The sequence below is a fragment of the Tachypleus tridentatus genome, chromosome 13, assembly GCF_004210375.1.
Source record: "Tachypleus tridentatus isolate NWPU-2018 chromosome 13, ASM421037v1, whole genome shotgun sequence".
NCBI lineage: Eukaryota > Metazoa > Arthropoda > Merostomata > Xiphosura > Limulidae > Tachypleus > Tachypleus tridentatus.
In genome coordinates this window covers 128964191-128986258 of record NC_134837.1, presented here as the reverse complement: position 1 = coordinate 128986258, position 22068 = coordinate 128964191, and the positions used below count along the sequence as shown (strand labels likewise).

Below are 22068 nucleotides of genomic sequence, written 5' to 3'. Positions count from 1 at the left end.
GCGCTGTACAAAGATTAACGTAGCGTTACGTTAAAGTAAACGGTTAAACAGATAAAATAATATTGATATGAACACAAAAAACTTGAGAAATTTGCTGCATTTAGCTTTGGTGTTTGTTTTATACAACAAAAACATTAGGATTATTGGTTACACTTTACTTGTCAGTGTTTTTGTCTCAACTAGTTCATATTAAGCTTTAAAAATAAACGCGTAAAGTTTTAGTAATAAAAATAATTTTTTAATTATACTCTTCAATAAAAAATGTCTTCTGATTTTTTTATGTATTTTGTATTTGGACTGAGAGAAGGGATAAAAGTTTACTTGCCGAATTCTCAGGTACATTGATTTCTCCTGAAAATTATCCAGTACATTCCAGGAGAGCCCGGTATGGCCAAGCGTATTAAGGCGTGCAACTCGTAATCTGAGGGTCGCGGGTTCGCATCCCCGTTGCACCAAACATGCTCGCCTTTCAGCCGTGGAAGTGTTGTAATGTGACGGTCAATTCCATTATTCGTTGGTAAAAGAGTAGCCCAAGAGTTTGCCTTGGGTGGTGATGACTAACTCAAATGTACACCAAACTCTTAGACCTGATAACTTCCTGTTATTAGTAAGTCTAAAATGTCTACTCTGCTGGTTATCAGAGAAATAACAGGACTCTATCCAGTAAAGTAGCCATTATTTGTTAATACACTATTTTATTTGTTTTCGTGCTTTGAATAATTTTTTTAATATATATTTCAGTTAAACTGAAATAATTCTGATATGCTTGTCGAACATCCTGCTATTCATGGAATGTTTGTTTTTTGTTTTGTTTTTAATTTCGTGCAAAGCTACTCAAGGGCTATCTGTGCTAGCCGTCCCTAATTTAGCAGTGTAAGACAAGATGGAAGGCAGCTAGTCATCACCACCCACTGCCAACTCTTGGGCTGCTCTTTTATCAACAAATAGTGAGATTGAGAATAATATTATAACGCCCTCACGGCTGAAAGGGCGAGCATGTTTGGTGCAACGGGGATGCGCGAAATTCAAAGGAAACAAATAAACAATCCTTGTATGTACATCACATCTGTTATCTCCAAGATGCTCTTCCTCTATTCTTTCTATATCCCTCTCTGATGTCCTGAGTTTAACAAAGTACTTGTCATACAAATAGTGATTAGGCATAATCTAATTTAATAACCTTCAATCTTCTCTGTTTAAACTAGATCGTCAGACACACGTGCCAAGGCCACCTATTACATCTTTTTCAGATATTGCCAATAATTCTCTTTGAAGCCTTTTCATTAATCATTTATAACAAATAACAAGAAAAAAATTAATTTGTTGAATGATGTAAAATGCTACGTTGTTCTCAGAAGATATATCTAGTTACGAGGTCTGTTCAAAAAATACGCGGACTGACGTCATAAAACAAAATGTACTTTATTTAGAAGTTACAGGTCTGGGACCCCTTCAAAGTACTCTCCTTCCCAACGCACACACTTATCCCAACGGTGTTTCCACTTGTTGAAACAGTCCTGGTACGCTTCTTTTGTAATGTCCTCCAGCTCCTTCGTCGCATTTGCCTTAATCTCGGGAATCGTCTCAAATCTTCTTCCTTTCAAGGGTCTTTTGAGTTTGGGGAACAAGAAAAAATCGCAAGGAGCAAGGTCAGGTGAGTAGGGGTGGGGAAGAACAGTGATCGAGTGTTTGGCCAAAAACTCACGAGTTCTGAGGGCTGAACGCGGTGCATCTTCAATTTTTCGGTCAAAATCTCGTAACAATATCCAACTGATATCCCACACTCTTCAGCAAGCTCCCTGACAGTCAGACGTCGATTTGCCCGCACCAGGGTGTTGATTTTGTCGACGTGTGGGTCGTCAGTTGACGTGGAAGGACGTCCAGGATGCTCATCATCTTCAATGGAGTGTCGACCATCCTTAAAACGTTCATGCCACTTGAAACACGCCGTACGATTCATAGCAACATCACCGTAAGCCGTGTTAAGCATAGCAAAAGTTTCAGTCGCAGATTTTCCAAGTTTAACACAAAATTTCACACCAGGTCGTTGCTTTTTCAGGTCATTCATTCTAAAATCCGCCAAACGAAAAAAATCGCACTTCACTTAAAACCGCGTAGCTAATACACAAATAAAGATATCTGCAATCGGGAAATGACGTCGTAATCAGCTGATCTGTGCGAACCTAGCGACAACAAGCGGATTCCCCTGGAACCAACTGGAGCCGCGCAATTCAAACAGTCCGCGTATTTTTTGAACAGCCCTCGTATATCTCTTATAGATTGAAAGTTACCACTGACAAGTTCAGATCGTGTAAGGAAAGGAATTATCTTAGAGCGTTTTTGCCTTAATTACTTAATTAAAAATCAATTAAATTATAATAGTTATAGATCGTTGTTTGTTTTGTGTGTTTTATTATTTTGCGTTCATAAGTGCATGACCCCCGCTTGTACGGTGGTAAATCTACGGATTTACAATGCTAAAATCAGGGGTTCGATTCCCCTCGGTGACCTGAGCAGATAGCCCGATGTGGCTTTGCTATAAGAAAAACACACACCCATAAGTGCATATTTCAAATTGATAAGAAATACTTAAATTGCTAGTGCCATCATTACAAGAAAGAATAATTCAGTTACATCAGTAGGAAAACATCAAAAACAACAAAAGAGGCCAAAGAATATATCGTCGCTAATTGTTTTGTTATTTATGTATATTTTTTGTTGTCAAAGTAACTAAAATATAGAAATCGGAAACGTATTCGGTTGTCTACAAAATAATACTAGTAAAAGTTCTGCATGAAATATATTTGTGAGTAGCTCGTGTATTGCATTACTCAATACAGTGACTTGAGCTAGGCATTTGCTGTATGTTTTATAGTTTGTAATAGGGTAATAAAAGGTAAAATTAAGTAAAAGCATATGTAAATTTGCACAAATTTCAAGGTATTTAAGATAAATAGCTGTGATTTTCTGTTATATAATCTGGAAAGAAGAAATTGTAGCTTTGAGTTACTTTCGTATATTTGTAGTAATTACAGGGTCGGTCAAACAGACCGATTACATATATTTCGGATAGAGAAACTAATATATAAAGCACAATGCCTTACTAAATAAAACGTTTGAGATATTCATTTAGATGAAGTCTTAGTGGTTTTCTTGTGTGATTTTGTTACTTAAATAAAATGATTATGTATTCATAATACATACAAAATTAAAGATTTGAACACGTTACGATTTAGTCAATCAACCATCATAATTATGTTGTTAATTTAGCTTAAAATGGTTTTGGTAAGTAGAAGCTGATAATTGTAATTTTCTAACATACAGGCTTATTCCTGAGTCTCCACGATGGTTAGTATCTCAAGAAAAACTGGAAAAAGCTGAAGAAGTTGTGAAGAAACTTATGAAGATTAACAAAAAGGAATGCGCAGATCTTCCAGCTGCATTACAACAAATCGTAAAGAAATCCAGAAAGGTTTGTTAGGATAAGAATTACAAATAAATATATGAAATTATCGGGGCTAAGTTGTAAAAAACTGATGAGAAAGGAAAATGCGGTATTGAGACATTAATTATGAACATTTTGTTAATTTGCTTTTGTTTTTAGTTAGGTGGAATGATTTCAACATCAACATGCTTTCATAACGTCTTTGCCCGGCATGGCCAGGTGGGTTAAGGCGTTCGACTCGTAATCCGAGGGTCGCGGGTTCGAATCCCCGTTGCACCAAACATGCTCACCCTTTCAGCCTTGGGGGCGTTATAATGTTACGGTCAATCCCACTATTCGTTGGTAAAAGAGTAGCCTAAGAGTTGGCGGTGGGTGATGATGACTAGCTGCCCTCCCTCTAGTCTTACACTGCTAAATTAGTGACGGCTAGCGCAGATAGCCCTCGAGTAGCTTTGCGAAAAATTCCAAAAACAAACAAACAAACATAACGTCTTCTGTTATTGCGCGTGCTCTTATAGATAATTTAATAGAAATAGTGCAAAGTGTACTCAATGATGACTATTGTGTTTATTTCTTTACTCACAATTTATGTAGGTCACGTTCACTAGTAGGCTTAACTTCACAAACAACGTTTGTATATATCTTCTTAGACTACTGAACGCCCAGCTTCTAATAAACTTCAGCAATAATTGCTTTCAAAATGTCATCGAAAGTTGAATTAACTAATTAACTAACTGCCAGAGAGATTCACTGAGTGACACTGAACTAAATGATTTAATTAAATTCATTCAATCTGGAATTTTAATATTGTTCACTTGCTTTCCACTTTCCACAAGAAGCTTTGGTATTCCACAAAGGCGCAAACGTTCATTAAATGTCTTGACTTCATATAATTATTATAACATATTAAAATAAGTATTGAAAATATAACCTATAACAATACAATTATTTATTTGGTTGATACATTTAAATATGTTATAAAGATCAAACACGAGTTGGCGTTTTTCGTCTAAAGAAACAGTCTTGTTTGTTTGTATTTCGCGCAAAGCTACTCGAGGGCTATCTGCGCTAGCCGTCCCTAATTTAGCAGTGCAAGACTAGAGGGAGGGCAGCTAGTCATCATCACCCACCGCCAACTCTTGGGCTACTCTTTTATCAACGAATAGTGGGATTGACGGTAACATTATAACGCCCCCACGGCTGAAAGGGCGAGCATGTTTGGTGCGACCGGGATTCGAAGCCGCGACGCTCGGATTACGAGTCGAACGCTTTAACACACTTGGCCATCCCGGGCCTAAGAAACAGTCAATTACGCTACACCATCCCCTTGCAGATGAGTGTTGTTGTTTTTTAAATAAAATTTTAAAAACTATGCCGCTACGCGCATGTGCATCATTTGGTACGTTAGCTATTAAAAATAGTATTGATATATTCTGTAAGCCCAGGAAACAGCTTATGTGGAAACGTTATTGTACTAGATATAAATAATTATGAGATTCTCTTCTGTAACACATCTTGATTTAAGTAAAGTTTCGTGTTTTAGAAAGTAGAAAACGACGAGAAAAAACGACATGCCAGTATGTTGGACCTTCTTAGAACGCCTAGTTTGAGGAAAAGCTCGTTGGTGCTTTTTTTCATATGGTAAGTTTATAAATTATTAAAGGGGAAAATTTTTAAATACACTGAAATTTAAAATTTCGTGTAATGATTGTCATTTTTATAATTGAAATGTTACTCTCCCACATGTTTTTATTAAGTACTTTTAGCAGAGTTTCAATTATTTTCAAAAACAAAAGTTTCTGTTGCTTGATTTTGTTTCAAAAAGTAATCGCAAGTTTCGAATTGTGGTATGATTATATAATCTATTCTAGTAAATTGTGTGGTAATCTCTTATATTGTATAAGTTCCTTGTATTTTGTGCAGGAAATTATACACGTTACAATAAAATTGATAATTGAAATGAAGTAAATCCTTTTATATAAAATTGAGTCGTTAGTATTTGCGCAATGTTTAAAATCCAAACATTTGTGAATCCAAATAGTACTTGTTTAACCAGTTATAAAGTTGTTGTTTTTTTTTTATTTTGTGGGATGTTTAAAATTCATCTCAGGTGTTTCTAAGCTATTGCGTTTGTGTGTGTGTGTTTTTGTCGGATATTTGCCTTGTTGGTGTAAAAGTATATATATACTTAATTTAATACCTCACCAGCTTTCAGCATTTACATCGTAACTACATACGTATATATATATATCTAAACAAAAGGAAATTTTCAACAGCTGAAGCACTTGAACAGTGATGTCGAGAAAACCCACTTGTAGAGAAATATATATGTAAAAACGGCTCGTTTGAGTTGAGAAAATTGTTTACGTAGAGGAGTGAACAACGTTTCGACCTTCTTCGGTCATCGTCAGGTTCACAAAGAAAGAGAGAGGTAACTGACCGGAAGCTGATCACATGTTTGAAAGGGGTTGTGTAACTGATTGTCGGAATGTAGAGGGCACTCCCCTTTGCGTCAGCTATACAACCGTGGTGCGTGCGTATACCCGATTCGATTTTATTACTCATCAGAATCTCTACCAACTCGCGGGTTCGAATCTCCGCCGCATTAAACATGCTCGCTCTTTCAGCCGTGGGGGTATTGTAATTGACGGTCAATCCCACTATTCGTTGGTGAAAGAGTAGCCCAAGTGTTGGCGTTGATGACTAGCTGCCTTCCCTCTAGTCTTACACCACTAAATTATGGACGGCTAGTCTTCTTGGGCTACCCTTTTACCAACGAATAGTGGGATTGATCGTCGCATTATAACGCCCATACGGCTGAATGGGCAAGCATGTTTAGTGTGACAGGGATTTAAACCCGCGACTCTGGGATAACGAGTCGAGCGCCTTAACCATCTGGCCATGCTGGAGGAGAGCAACATTCTTGATCTTTATTCTTTTAGGGAAACCAGTTGAGACATTGAAAACACAGGTACTATTTCCTAAGCTAGAAAAGTAAAATGTGCTTAGTTGAAAGGAAGTTTATTTATGAAAAGAGGCTGTTCTAGGAGTTCAAGGGTGCGCTAGGAAGAGATCGTCGTATAATATTCAAATATACTCCCACAACGGTTACAACCCTGAATTCACATCTAATTTTATCCAACAATTTAAGATATACAGAGGAAACCCACTTTCAGTATTGAGGTCGAAGTATACCGTGGGTCAGTAGCAATAGTTTATAGCAAATAATACATACCAGGAAAACTCCCAAGACTTCTAGTGATTGTGATAGTATTATGGTATAGACTAAAGTCTTCTGACTATTGCAGGATAACACATCTATTCAGAAGTTATGGGATACATTCCTCTCTTTTTTGGATCTCTAGCTCGTTTATTTGCCAAAAAATTTATACAAAAAATCAAAAGAAAAACGATCACCTATACTTTCACAACGTTATTAAAAATTACAAGGAAAAAATGCACAGGGAAGGAAGAGTGCTGTCAGAGTAATGAGGTTAAATTCTTTTTTTTTATTATTTTCTTAATTTTGATTCGGTTCTAATTTCTACATTTCAGGTTTGTGACAGCTTTCATCTTTTATGGACTTTCCCTGAACACAAATGATCTTTATGGAAATCCTTTCTTAAACTTCTTTATTTCTGGAGCTGTTGAATTCCCAGCTCAGTTTTTGGCTTTTATTAGTCTGAAATATTTTGGCCGAAGGATGCCACTGTTAGCTTCACTTTTTATTGGAGGTATAGCTTGCTCTTTAACCATTCCGGTTCCTGAAGGTAAGTCCATAACTGTTTATAACAAAATTATTATCTTTTTAAAGTATCCTTTGTGTAAAGATTTGAAAACATAATAATAAATTGTCACTTATTCAATTATTGAGATTAAAATAAACCGGGCGAGGCGTAGCGATTAACATACTGATCAGAGAGTCCACTGTTCTGGTCTTTTTGCCTCAGAATCTCGCTGCGCTTTAAAAATGTCATTTAAATCCAACTATTTAATAAAGGAGGGCCTTCCTTCAAAATCAGTAAAGCGCTATGGACAAAATGTTAAACAGCGTGCCACTCCATTGAGGAACGTCACAGAAGCCTCGGCTGTGAGATCCCTCTACGCAACCATTTCGCGTAGGAATTTAGCGTGACAAAAACCTTCGGGTCAGAAACGCGTAATCTACCTTTACCTTTAAATCGAAAACCGAGGGATACCTGTACAGGAATTTAGGTCACTATGATTTAGTTATATGTGTCGAATATGTTATTTTAGAGCACTCACCTTTTTAAAACCTGAACTTTCATAAAGACTGCATTTATTCATAAAATAAAAACGATTAACAAACGTTTAATTAGTTAGCAAGTTTCTCTGTTGTTGTTTTTTTAAACATAAACAGAGGCAGATTTCTGTGTAAAAAAATCTGTGGCCTCCAACTTTCAATTTGTCTATGATAAGATTAAACATTAATATAAAATAACTTTTTATTTTGACACCAGACCTTCAATGGTTAAGAACAACATTTGCTATGCTTGGTAAACTGTGTATTACTGGGACTTTTGTGTTCATCTACATCTACTCGGCTGAAGCCTTCCCCACCGTAGTGAGGAATGTCGGTGTAGGATGCTGCTCTACAGTTGCCAGAATTGGATCCATTATTGCTCCTTTTGTTAAAGAACTGGTAAGTTAAAGATAAAATAACCATACGAACTGAATTTTCTTAATTATTTTTTATGAATATTTAACTTTAAATCTTGATATATGAAAACAATGCAAAGCCAAAACTGTTTTTTTCTTGTTTCCATTTAATACTTCACCAGCTTTCAGCATTTACATCGTAACTACATATGTATATATAAGAAGCGTGTCATTGAATCTCTTATCTCTCATCGTCTAGCCTACCTGACGAGTTCTGGTATTAAATAAAAACACACAAGGGGCGTAACTCGTGGAAAACAAAAAATAGTGTATGTGATTCTTTTTTTTACGTTCCTGTTTGTTTTTTTGTTTTTTTATTTCGCGCAAAGCTACACGAGAGCTATCTGCGCTAGCCGTCCCTAATTTAGCAGTATAAGACTAAAGGGAAAGCAGCTAGTCATCACCATCCAAGTAGGATTTATCGTAACATTATAACACCCCCATAGTTGAAAGAGAGAGCATATTTGGTGTGACGAGGATTCGAGCCCGCGATCCTCGGATTACGAGTCGAGGGCCTTAACCACTTGGCCCTGCCGGGCCTCTTACGTTCCTCTAACTTTAAACCCTAGATATATAACTTAAGTAAATTTTTTTTTTGGGGAGAATGTATCTATAGTTTACGTGATTTTAGGCTTAATGGATTCTAACGCTTCACTAGCTCTCGGCGTTTTAACCGTAATGTTTTAATTTGAAAAAGTCCAAGTTTAAGAAGTTTCTAGAATTGTGTTCAATTATCATTAATAAGTCTCATCAAGTATAGTAAACTATATATGTATATATATAAAATAATGTGCAAAATTGTTAGTACAAAAGAATACTTTATCATTCTTTCCCTTTTATATGGCTAATTCTTCCATGGCTTTACAGAATGTAACTTTCAACACTGTGGTGATGAATCATTGATCCCTGTTGACAGCTCAATGAGTCAGTGAATGAATATTTATTATTCTTTAGAATTCTCCCAAGCGTGTACCAAGGGCATATCATAAAGCCTTTCCTTGAATGTACATATTGGCCAAATTTAAGGGCATACATAGCATATGAGCTATCATAAGTTATTGGTATATGCAAGAAAAAATCATTTTAATGGTATGCCACAAACAGACTTAATAAAACAATATCTAACACTAAATATTAAGTTTTGTTTTCGTGCCAAGATCCAGAAAAATAGAGAATTGTCAGTTGAGCAGAAAATTCGCATTAAAGCCTTACTAATGCTGGTTGGACTCTACGATAAATTGCTGCAGGCTAAACATGCTCCCCAAACACTAGATCGTAAGACCGAGACAAGCGATAACAAAATATTTGGTCGTATATCAGTTTAAAAACCTTTGCTCCAATCTCCAATTGTTGTCAAGAGACCGAAATTTTCTAAAATATACAAAACTGGACTGTTCATGATTAGAAAAGGATGCTAAGGATGGATGAGTCCAAGTTTAAGATAGCTGGTTCAAAGTTTAGGTTGTACGTCAAGCAGAAGAAGGGTGAAAGATGGCTTCTTCAGTGCATAACATTTACCATGAAGCATGGGGAAAGCAGTGTGAAGGTTTGGGGGTATTTTTCTGCAGACAAAAAAAGAAATATTTGCACAATAAGTGGAATATGGAACCAAAACAAGCACCACCAAATATTCATCCGTCATAGTATACCCAGTGGTTTGCATTATTAGTAAAGGATTCTATTACCAAGAAGATAATGACCACAAATACTCATCCTACCTATGGTGAAATTACTTATCTAAAGAAAAACTGTTGAAGTCATTTAAATGATGTAATAGCCCCACAGAGCTCTGATCTCAACCCAATCGAGCAGATCTAGGATTTGATAGACCAAAAGCTTGACACATCACTAAGAACTTCAAGAGAAACTTAAAGGGACCGTATTAGAGACATTAGGAATAAAATTCCAAAAGTCACTTTAATCAAATATGTTGCAACAGTGCCTCAAAAACTGTCTGCAGCTATTAAAGCAAAAGGTAGACACACAAAATATTAACTGTTTACTGAACTCAAACACTTTCACTGAGATTCTGTTGTACTAAATATGAAGACTGAAAAAATGTTGATATTCCACCTGTGATTTACCTTCCATTGTTCTTTCAAAGTAGCCTGAGATCTAATTTTTGACTTTATCCTAATAATTTGACAAAGTACTCTATGCATATCATAACCAAAACGTACTTCGTTATTTATTCTGGGTAATTATGTGTAACTAAATTGACTATAAATACAGACAGTGGCTTATCAATACACAAAAGAAATGTAAAACTGTAAAGAACAATACACGAGTGTAATATTTCTTACTCTTGCTATATTTCAGGGTAGAGCAACCCACCCTAATGTTCCTCTTGGTATATTTGGAGCCATCTCAGTTTTTGGTAGTTTTCTAGTTCCTTTGCTTCCTGAAACCAACATGCATACGATGATGGACAGTCTAGAACAAGGAGAAGAGTTTCACAGGTGAGGACAGAATAGTGGATTTAACAAATAGGTTTTAACGGGAGGTGTTTTAATTATATGACTGATGAAGACCTACAAAAATGATTCATATATGTGTTACAGTTATTTGGTTTTTTTCATAATTCATTTTTGTTTCGAAAAAGCTTTTGTTGTTTATTTATCTGTATGGACATTAACGAACAGCGATAAACCAGCAGTAGTGTTGGTTTTAACTGCATTCTTATAATTAATCATCAATCCAACATGAAACTTGTATGTCAGATGTTCTTTATTACTAGTTGTTATCACTACTTCGAACCAACAATCCCACATGTCAGTTGTTGTCACTAGAGTAAAACAACAACTCACATGCAAGTTGTTGTCACTAGTACGAACTAACAATTCAACATGCAAATTGTTATCACGACTACAAAACAACAATCCAGTATGCCTGTTGTTTTCACTGTTACGAACCAACAATTAACATGCTAGTTGTTAACACTAATACGAACTAACATCCCTCACGTCATTTGTTATCACCAGTTCAAACTGACAATTCAATATGCTTGTTGTTGTCACTACATTTTAATATTAAGTAAAAATCCAACATAACAGTTATTGTCATTACTTTCTGATAATAAGCAAATAATCTAATTCCAATACAGTAAATTTTAATAACCAGCCAAGCTCAATATACCATGTTAATATATTTTAACAATCATCCATCAATTCAACAAGCCAGTTGTTTTCTCAACACTGTTATAAACAACCAACAATTCAACATGCAGCTTTCTTTCACTGCTTTTTAGTAATCAATCAAGGTACAATACACCATTTTGTTACTACGTTCTAATAAATAGTAAATAAATAATTAACCAACTAAAAGATTATCATAACATTTAGCAACACTACATTATTTTAACAAGTCAACAATCCATATTCCAAATATTATCTCTATATTTTAATAATACTATGTAACAAAATTTTTACTTTTTCTTGTTCCTGGGCAGAAAGTATTATTTCCCAATTGCTTATGCCTAAAGTAAATGGAAAAGACCTATTCTTCTCTTCAAATTTTGCTTTTGTGACCTAGGTAATGAAATTTTCAAATTTAACCATTTTCCAGAACCTTTCAGGTAGATTCAGTGCTGAATAACTGATAGAGAATTTTATTGAACTTACAAGTACTTTCAAAAACCTTTCAAAATTTCCCAGAACTTTCCATAGTAATACATATACAGGGTCTCACCACTTCAGTTTAATTCTAGCTGCCTAAGTGAATACATAGACCTATCTGGTTTTATCGGAAATGGCATCAAGAAGCTGCAAGCGTTCTCTAGACGCATTCTGCTATGTATGTGTCCAATTTATCAAGACAAGAGAGAAAAGGTACTCTGTGACAGTATCTGTTAAAATGTGTGAAGCCTACAAGACATATTTCAGCATGTCTGTCAAGGATCAAGACTAACCCTGAGCATCTTATTATACCTGTGAGCACTGTAAAAAAACTCTAGAAGATAAGACGGACAATTTTTGCTTGCTTGAATAGTAATATTTTATATTATATAAGTTTTAGACCTTTTAAAATTTAAATGTCTTTCGGTGCACCTCAAAGAGAAATACAACAGCGTCAAGACTTTGCTAGAAACCTTGAAGTATGATGAGTATGGCTGGGAGGTTATCGGAGACTTCAAAATGGTCGCATTCCTGATGGGTCTCCAAGGAAGCTTTACCAAGTTTCCCTGTTATCTTTACCTTTGGGATAGCAGGGACACCGCAATTAAGCAATTAAGAAATAACACATACTATCCAGGAACAAAATTTGTGTTACATAGTGTTATCAACCAAAAATCTTATTTGCCGTTTTCTATCACTATTTTCTTTTAACAAAAAACAATTCAATATAACATTTGTTTCCATGATATTTTTAAAATCAACAGACAGTTTCACTTGCCGGTTATTTTTCAATCGTCAAATAACAATCCAAAATACCAACAGTTTTCTACTTTTCAATAATCAATGATAAATCTAAGATGCCAGTTTATGCGTCTATTGCAAACTAGCAATGTAACTTCCACTTATTGTTACTACATGTTTATAATCAGCCATTAGTCTAACATGGCAGTTATTATATTTAATACTAACCAATAGTGGAGCTCACAGTTGTTGTCACCACATTTTAATAATCAACCATCAAGTTAACATGCCAGTTGTTGTATCTACTTTTAATTAACAATATAACTTCCCACTTTTGTCACTTCATTTTACTAATCAATTAACAGCCACATTTTTCAACAACCAACGAACAGTACAACATGCCAGAATTGATATCCTACCTTAAAATAATCAACGTAAAATCGAACAAGACAGCTATTGTAACTATATTCTATAGCAACCTAATAATCGAATGCCCCAGCTCAGCTCTCGTTACGTTCTACAAGTTTGACTGTGTGGGTATTTGGGTATTGATGTTGTTAAATACCCAGGAGGGTCAGGTACATTTGACCTCTTCCTCCCTCCCAGAGTAAAAGTATAACATCATACTCAGATCCATTTCAGGGCTCAGTACATGCATGGACGAACAAGAAGTTTTTTTTTCTTCATTTAATTTTTTTTTTGTATTTTCATATATATATATATTTTTTGAATTTTTCTCCTTTTTCTCGATTGAGAGAATGCTACTACTACTTGTAGTAACACACACACACACACACAAAAGAAAGTAATAATAATTATTATTATTCAATACTTGAATAATAATTCAAAAAGAGAAAAAAAATAATGATTAAAAAAGAAAATAATAATTATAAAAATATAAAGAAACAAGGACTAAGTGTCTAGTGCATAGTGGCCAGCTTGTGTTACATTTCTTAAATATATGTTAAACGGGGAGAGGTATTTAGGACCATTTACATCATGTACGTGATATCTGTCGAGATCACATATTAAGTCATTTTTATGCTAATTCTTATTGAAATATTTTAGAGAATTATGCAAGAGTCTTTCAGCTATTGTATCTATGTTTGCATACTTGTGCATGAATGTGGTTGAGGTGCTACGTGGTACTTTATATGCTGAAGTTAGTACAGAATTTTGTATACGTTGAAGTTTCTGTACATGTGTAGGTGCTATGTTAATCCAGGCAGGTGATGCATATTCTATTGTTGGTCTAATGTACGTTTTGTAGATTTTAAGTATGTTGTCTGGTGATGTTCCTTGGATTTTACCTGAAAGACTTCTTGCATAGTTTGCTCTTTTCCAGATTCGTATCAGTACATTTTTAATATATGGTAGCCACGTTAATTTTGAGTCATAGGTTAGACCTAGAAATTTAGCAGAAGTAGCAGTCAGTAAAAGTGATCCATTCATATAGAGTTTTGGTGGATCTTTTTTCAGCTTATTCAGTCTGCTGAATACCATGACTTGGGTTTTTGGAATATTCATTTTGATTCTGTATTTCTGGCAGTATTCTTCGATGTTATTTAGGACTGGTTGTAGGTTCGTTGCTGCTATTGACGGAGTGGGGGCACTTTCAGACTGCTACATCGTCAGCGAACTGTGATGCATAACCTAAATTTAGGTCCGAGAGAGGCATATTACTCACGTACATGATAAATAATATAGGGCTAACAACCCCTCCCTGCGGGACTCCTGCTTCGGGTGAAAAGGACCCTGAGTGGGCCCCGTTTACATTTACTTTACACATTCTGTTTTCCAGGAAGTTGGACAGCCAGCGAATAGTTTCCTGGGGTAATGCCATCTCAAGTAATCTATGACGTAAACCATTATGCCACACTGTGTCAAATGCTTTCTCAATGTCGAGAAAGCAAGCTACAGTGCATTCTTTTTTGTTGAAGCTGTCGGTAATTGATTCTGTAAGTCGAATCAGGTGGTCTGTAGTTTGGCGGTTTTTTCGAAATCCGTTTTGAATTTCTGGTAATTTTGAATTTTCTTCTAAGTAAACTGACAGACGATTACTAATTATCCTCTCTAATACTTTGCCAATACAACTGGTTAAGCTAATCGGGCGGTAGTTGTTTGGTTTATTCGCTGGCTTTCCTTCTTTCTGGAACATTAATACTATTGCTTCCTTCCAAGAAACGGGGATATATCCAGCTGATAGTGAGAGATTAAATAACGCTGTTAGGTGTTCATATAATCTCTGAGTGCCTTGTTTTAGGAGGATAGCTTGAATACCATCTTCTCCAGGGGCTTCGTTTTTTGTGTTGTTAATAGCAGTTACGACTTCTGTTACAGTGATATGTTTTACCAGTTGATGAGTGCTCCAGTCTTTTGTTTTTTCTTGGTGTGTAATAGTGTTGACTGGAAATTTAGGTGTAAAAATGCTTCTGTTTTGATCAATAAAGTTTTTGACTGTATTATAAAAGTATCTGTTCATGTCTGGTTCATGATGTGTTTTGAACGTGTTTTCTAGGTGTTTTTTTAAATATCTCGGCTTTTTCTGTGTTACTGTATGCTGTTTCTCCATTTAGTTCCAGTGGTGGATATACTGTGTTTGTTGTTCCTGTGTTTGTAAATCTTTTCAAGTGTGTCCAGAATTGTTTAGGATCAGTTTTGTGATTTAGATCGGAACAGAAGGTGTCCCAGTTTTCTTGTCTCTGTTGTCTGATTAAGTTTCGTATTTTATTCCTTATTGTGTTTATCTGAGTATACGTCTGTTTTTAATTAAGTGTATTATATCTTTATGTGGTTGCCATGAATGAGTTGTTGTGAAGTGTTTTTGTTTCGGTATCGAACTGTTGGCTGCATGTTTTAGACACTCAGAGATGATATGACAGTATGCATCTATATCTGATGCGTCCGCGGCAATATGTAGTACTTCTGGAGGTAAGGTTTCATTCAATATAGTTTGAAAAACTTGCCAATTAGCTTTTTTGGAGTTCAGTTGGTCTCTCACTATGATTTTATTTAAGTGGGGAGTGAGATTGAAGATACACCAAACTGGGAGGTGGTCACTATCTATATCGTGACCAACATGAAAATTTACGAATTTGCGACTCATATTTGACGAACACAGGCATAGGTCCAGTATTTCACTGGTGCCGTGTGCGTACGAGATATGTGTCGGTGTTGCATCGTTTAATAAAATCATGTTAGATTCATCCAAAAATTGAAAAAGCATATTGCCGTTTGCGTTTGTACTTCAACAGTTGAATGCTATATGTTTACTGTTTAGGTCGCCGATAATAATAAGATTACAGTTACTATTATACAATATATTCAATAGATTTACACATAACACTGTACTAGGCGAGCAGTAGATGCCCGCCACAGTAACGTCTGTATGATTTTGCGTTTTTACATTAATAATTATAGATTCATTACTGGAAGGGATAGTAAGTTCCTGAACTATAAGTTCAGTCTTATACAATAATAAAAGACCTCTGTTTGGATCTCTATTATCCTTCCTGTCATGTCTAATAGTAGAGTAGCCGTTTAATTTAAATCTATGGTAGTTATATAGGAGAGTTTCACTAATAATTACATCAGGTTTTATGGAGTTTGTTGTATCTTCAATCTCATGTTTCTTGGAAGCAAGAGCACCCTGGATATAGATGTGTAAAACTGTGAAGTTATCCATGTTTAGTGGAGTTTATGATGGAGGTTAAAATTTGCGGCAAGAATTTGTGTATGTTTTTCAATATGATTTTAACTATTATGTCTGTGAGACTGTTGGTGTTTGTAGGGTTTGTATATTCTGCCATTATTTCCGAGAAAGTGGAAGTTATGGCAGATGTCAGTGTTGTTTCAGTTGTTGTTGGTTGTGTGTTTTGAGGTGGTTTTGATATTTCCTCTTCACTTGGTAATGGTTTTTCCTGTCGGGATGATGAATTTTTAACCACTGCAGCGTGTTTGTTTGTGTAGTTGTACTTTGTGGTGCTGGAGTGGTAGGTGTGGGTTCCTTAATGGTTCGTGGTGGTGGTGGCTTGTTCATGTTGGGATTTTTAATTTCGTATAAGTGTGTTTTAATGGATTTATATTTCTGACAACCTTTATAATTTGCCGTGTGTTCTTCCCCACAATTGCAGCATTTGGGTTTGGGGTTCTGTTTTGTACACTGTGTAATGTGGTGATTCTCCCCACAGCCCACACAATGCGCATTTGCTTGGCATGCTGCTGCTACATGTCCAAACCTTTGGCATTGGTAGCACTGTGTGACAACCACTGCTGGTGTTTTTGTTTGTTCTACTGTGTACTTTTGATACCACATAGTGATACCATTATTAATGAATTGTGTAATATCCTGGCTGTTGTCTGTGACTACTTTGATTAGGTTTGTGGGTCTTTTAGTAATATTTGAAATTATGCGGTCTACTGAAATATGTTTTATGTTTTGTGTACTTAACTCTTCCTTAATGTCTTCTATGTCTATTGAATTATGTACACCTCGTATCACAAAAGATTTCGGTGTTGGTTTAGTTCCTGGTAGGTGTATTGTAATGTTTCCTGTTTTGAATGCGTCTGAAGGCCAAGCTTTTAATAGACTGTTAAAGTCAGCGGGTTCCTGTCCTTGAACCAGAACACCGCCTCTGGGCAGACGCTTAATATTAGTAATCTTTGTGTTAGGTTTACACCTGTATATTTCTTTGGATAATTGTGGTTGGTTGAAACTACCAGGAACCCCTTGGATTATAATTGCGTACTTAGGTGATTTTGGTGCGAGTTGTGTATGTGTGTCTGTGGTGGTTGTTCTTTGTTTACTTTGTTTTTTCTGACTTCGAGTCTGCACAAGCGTGAAGCCTTCGTCGTCAGAAAGAACTTCGTCTTTGTCTGAACTTGTTTGTTGTGGAATATCCAGGGTGGGGTTTGGGTTGCTAGAACTGCTAGTTGTTGGCATATTATAGTCTATAACCGTAGTCTTAGCTACACTATCTTCAGATGTTGAAGGCATAATATCTTTTGCTAGTTTTCTTTTTTTTCTAGTCCTAATAGTATTTTCTTTAATAGGCGCTAACCTTGCTTTTAGTTCCTTTTCCGCTACGAACATTAAAGATTTTAATTTTACATCCTCATTATCTATTTGGCCACAGTCACTAGACTTACTTTTTGTCCCTGAAACAGACGGGCTTGCTCCCTCAGTCTCAGACGCTACATCGCTTTCCCTGGTCTCCGACTCCCCGGCCGGCATGTCGCCTCGTTGTTTAGCGAAGTTGTTCTTCCTGTCTTGGGCTAATTCAGATGGTAATAAGGTCTTCTGTCTCTGTGTCTACTGGCGTAAAACTCGAAATGAATAGTAAAAACACTACCAAAATATGAAGCGAAATATGGGTTGTATACGTAGAAATCAAGAGCCTTTCAGAGGTATGTCCTTCCTTTACCCTCTCCAAGCGCAGAATCCTCATCCTTACGTTCTACAACAGTCGTTCGTTTGTTTCGTTTTGAATTTCGCGCAAAGCTACACGAGGAATATCTGCGCTCTACAAGAGTCAACTAAAAATCCAACATGGATTTTGACAATATATCATTTTAGCAACCAATAATCCACTATCGCAGTTTTCCTTTATAGCAGAAATTCTGAATGATTTATGTAAAACATATTACATTATCCATATTGTAATTTTTATATATTACTGTATGCAGAAAAATGTATATTATGAGGTAGTTTGCATTGTTTTGTTTTATATGAGGTTATTAAAACAAAGTTATCGCTTTAATGTAGAGCTAAAAGTAGTGCTTATTTTGTTATTTCAGGAAAAATCCGAAGAAAACAAAACCAGAGAAGCTGGAGCTAGCCACCGTATCTCAAGCTGTAGAAGTGTAGAAAAAAGAAACATCTCACGAGAAGTAATGGTGAAAGTTGGTATAGCTGATAAAATGGAACTTAATAAAGCTAATAATCATTTTAAAAGAAGTTACTATAGTGAACATTCAAAAGTTTCTATATCAACAGCTGAATCTGTTCATAGAAAGGCCTAAAAACACTATCTTAACTTTTAAGCAACGGTTAAATGTACATCTTGGTTTAAACGTACAATATGCGAGGGATGTTTTTTTTAAATAATAAATATATCTTTAGTCTTATATATACAAATATATAAAAGTAATTCGTGATTATTTCCCACTTATCCACCACCAATAACTGTTAATTCGGAGAACGTATGAACTACAACAATGTAGAAAATGCAAATAATTATTACCATTTTTTATTTTACAATTATCTAGACATAAGTACGAAGAAACTTTTCATTAGATTTTGTATGTGTATATAAACGGATTTAGTTAAAATAGTTAGATATCTTTTGTTTGAATGATTTAAAATAAACGCATATGAGCAATATGCTTTTCAAGTTTCAAGGTATGATAAAGCTGACCACACAGAATAAAAATAAATTGACGTTAAAACTACTGGAAATTTCATTGTTAATTAATGCTTATTTTTATCACTATCTCTCGGAAATTAATTAGAAAGAAATAAAACAATTTCACTTTAAACTGAACCTCGTGAGAGTTCGCTAACCAAAAATGTGAAACTTCAATGGTTTTATTCCATTGTTTGTAATAAGAAAACAAAGAGAGGGAAATTTAGAATCAATGTAGTCTGTTTTAAAATGGAACAGTAGTGCGATAAATTTTGTTGAAACTTCCAAATTTGCTTTATCATTAAAAATTCTCACATCTGAGAAATTAAAACTTTTGTATAATAACGCAAAATAATATGCAATACATCTGTTTTATGAACTTTGGATAGAAATAAGAACATTAACCTTTATGGTCCATTTTATCCCTTCTATACAATGTTGGAGAAGCGGGAAGTTTAATGAATTAAACGCTAAAATTCGAGATTCGATTATCCGCAATAGACACATCACTTGGTTCAATGTGGCTTCGTTCTAAAGCAGACTGTAATCGTTACCTTTCCATCTACCACAATTCGTATGAAATACATTTTAATTCAAGTATTTCCACGTAATATTTTCATACGTTTATTGTATTGTCAGATAAGTTGATTTCTGTGCAAGTATCATACAGGTCCACTACCAAATGGAAGGAACGAACGGGAAATTTGCAGCGTAATCTGAATTTTAAAACCCGACTCAGATTTAAGCTACATAGAATATAAGAGTGAACACATCTGATGATAAGAGAATAAACATTTAATAAAAGCAAAGCAGAAAAATTATGCTCTTAATTAAATAAACATGATACATTCAACTTACGACTAGACCTGTGAATGTATTGACAGCTTTATTCCTTCAAGTTAAATCTAAACAGAGCTATTCACTCGTGTTAACCTGAAAATATTTCAGAAAGTCAAAACGTTTTTTTCTGCTTTATTAGTAAGTGTTAATACCCATACCAGTCGTCCTGAGATACATTACAACTATTCACTACAATGGCCAAGTAAAAATCTGTAAGTATATCTGTTCCAATCTTGTGGTAAATCTCTTTTCATTGGAGCAATATCATCACATGATTAGTCATTTTCTCACAGCATTCAGTGGTTATAACATACATACATTATCTTTTCAAACAGCAAAGAACATTGCAGGTATTGATCCTGCAAAGTAGCTACAACATCACTGTGGGTACAATAAATAATATCCCCTATCGAATGAAACAAAGACAAAACGGTCACTATGGAAAAAAAGTTTAGTTCTTTTTTCTAAATTACGTGTTTATGTCAGAACTGCACAAAAACAGACTAAATGAAAAAATTAATACTTCCTACATTGATAAAGAATTTGTGAAAACACATGATAGGCCATCATACAACACATTTCCCTTCATCTATTTTTACAGGTTTTCATTCAGTTTGACTCTTAAAACCAATGACCTTTAATCTCGTGGGTTGGCTAAGAAACACATTAACCTTCTTTGTTCCACATTGACAACACAGCTCTTTAAAGAAGAACAAGCATTAACCATAAGACATTCCCTTTAATTACAATTTAAAATAGAAGTTAATCCATCACAATAATAAAAAGCCCTTTAAAGATCAGTTATGCTATGTTTAAGCACATTACAAAGGAAATAATAACGAAAAGGAAACCCGCTTTTGAAAATAACATATAAATGTTATTTGACAAAGAAAAACAACATGCAGGTACACAGTCACAAATGTAAAAAATACTCTTTAGCAACGATTACAACATAAAACAACTTTAATATACAAAATACTTATTCCACATAGAAGATGGGATGCTCGTATTTAATATAATACTGGTATCTGTTCTAGCATTGCGTGGTTTATCGTGATTTTGAATGGCTTTACGAGAGTTCCACTTTTGACATCTAAGTCTGTTCCAAGGTTTGTTTATATGAGGATGACTTGTTTACTTCCTACAAATATGTTTTCCTATTTGTCTTTACCATAAAAAGCTAATTTGTCGAAGTTAAATCATCTTTCATTCTTGCAGAACACGTGACAAAGTGGTCATAGCGATGATATAAAAACCCGTTTTTGCCTTCCTATAACTTGGTAGGCCCTCTTGACAACGAGAAACCCACTTGAAGTAAAAATGTATTTAAGAACGGCTGGAATAGGTATTAATACTTTCACTAATAAAGCAGAAAACAACGTTTCGACCTTCCTAAGTCATTTTCAAGCGAGAGAGAGAGAGTTTGCAACTGACCGTTGCCGAGCGCAAGTCTTAGGGACGAGAGTACAAACGGGTACGAGATTGTAGGGAGCGTTGCAGTTAAATGTTAGGTTATTAATTAGTATAGATATAAAGGTGTTTCTTTACATTGGTTTAATTTTGGTTTTAGGGCTTCTTTAATTTTGCATTTGTTTATGTTTGTTTCCTTATTTAGTATTTGTTTTCTATGGTTATATTGTGTTTATTTGATTTGTAGTGTTCAAAAACGTATGAAGATGTTTTTTAAGTTCTTTGAATCCGGTTTTCATTTTTTTCCTTGCTTCTCCAACATAGAAGTCGTGGCAATTGTTGCATTGTATTTTATAAATAATGTTGGTGTTGTGTTTTATCAGGAAAGTTTTTACATAGAATGGACTTTAGTTTTGTACCTGGTTTTTGAATAAATTTGGTGTTTACTGGCATGTTGTGTTTTATTATAAGTTGTTTTTTCCAAATGTTGGTTATTTTTTCGCTGATGTCGGGAATATACGGTATGCAGCAGTATAAGGTTTTGTAGTTTGTTGTATCTAAGGGTTTATCATCGTTTGTTTGTTGTTGGTCTAGGTGTGTGCGTTTATTAGTAAAAGTGTTAATATCCATACCAGCCGTTGGTAGACCCTAAAAAATATCTAAGTGCTAGAAAGACCTTTTAAGTTCACGAATAAATTAATCACCTTATGTAGTTTTCAGTCTATGATTGTACATCCTCCAGTGAAGTACGAAACCACACCCAGAAGCTTATATTTCACTTTTTAGCTGTGATAAAGAAGCAAGCTGCTGAGTGTCCTGAAAATGTGGCACCTCTGGTGAGATTTTTTATCATCAATTCTCTTTTATGCGGGAATGTCAGTTTCTCCAACACTGATAGAACCCTATGATACAAAGGGAGCTACACAGCCCCTGA

At 35.1% G+C, this 22068-nt stretch overlaps 1 protein-coding gene across 1 annotated transcript in view; it reads left to right on the top strand.

Moving 5' to 3' along the window:
* Positions 1 to 21586, top strand: part of LOC143237139 (organic cation transporter protein-like) — a 32938-nt gene extending 11352 nt beyond the window's left edge. The window contains exons 6-11 of the mRNA XM_076476058.1: positions 3325 to 3472; positions 4989 to 5086; positions 7001 to 7215; positions 7927 to 8108; positions 10445 to 10584; positions 18277 to 21586. Coding sequence (XP_076332173.1) covers positions 3325 to 3472; positions 4989 to 5086; positions 7001 to 7215; positions 7927 to 8108; positions 10445 to 10584; positions 18277 to 18346 — 853 coding nt within the window. The 3' untranslated portion in view covers positions 18347 to 21586. The remainder of the gene's footprint in view (positions 1 to 3324; positions 3473 to 4988; positions 5087 to 7000; positions 7216 to 7926; positions 8109 to 10444; positions 10585 to 18276) is intronic.
* The last annotated feature ends 482 nt before the right edge of the window (positions 21587 to 22068 follow it).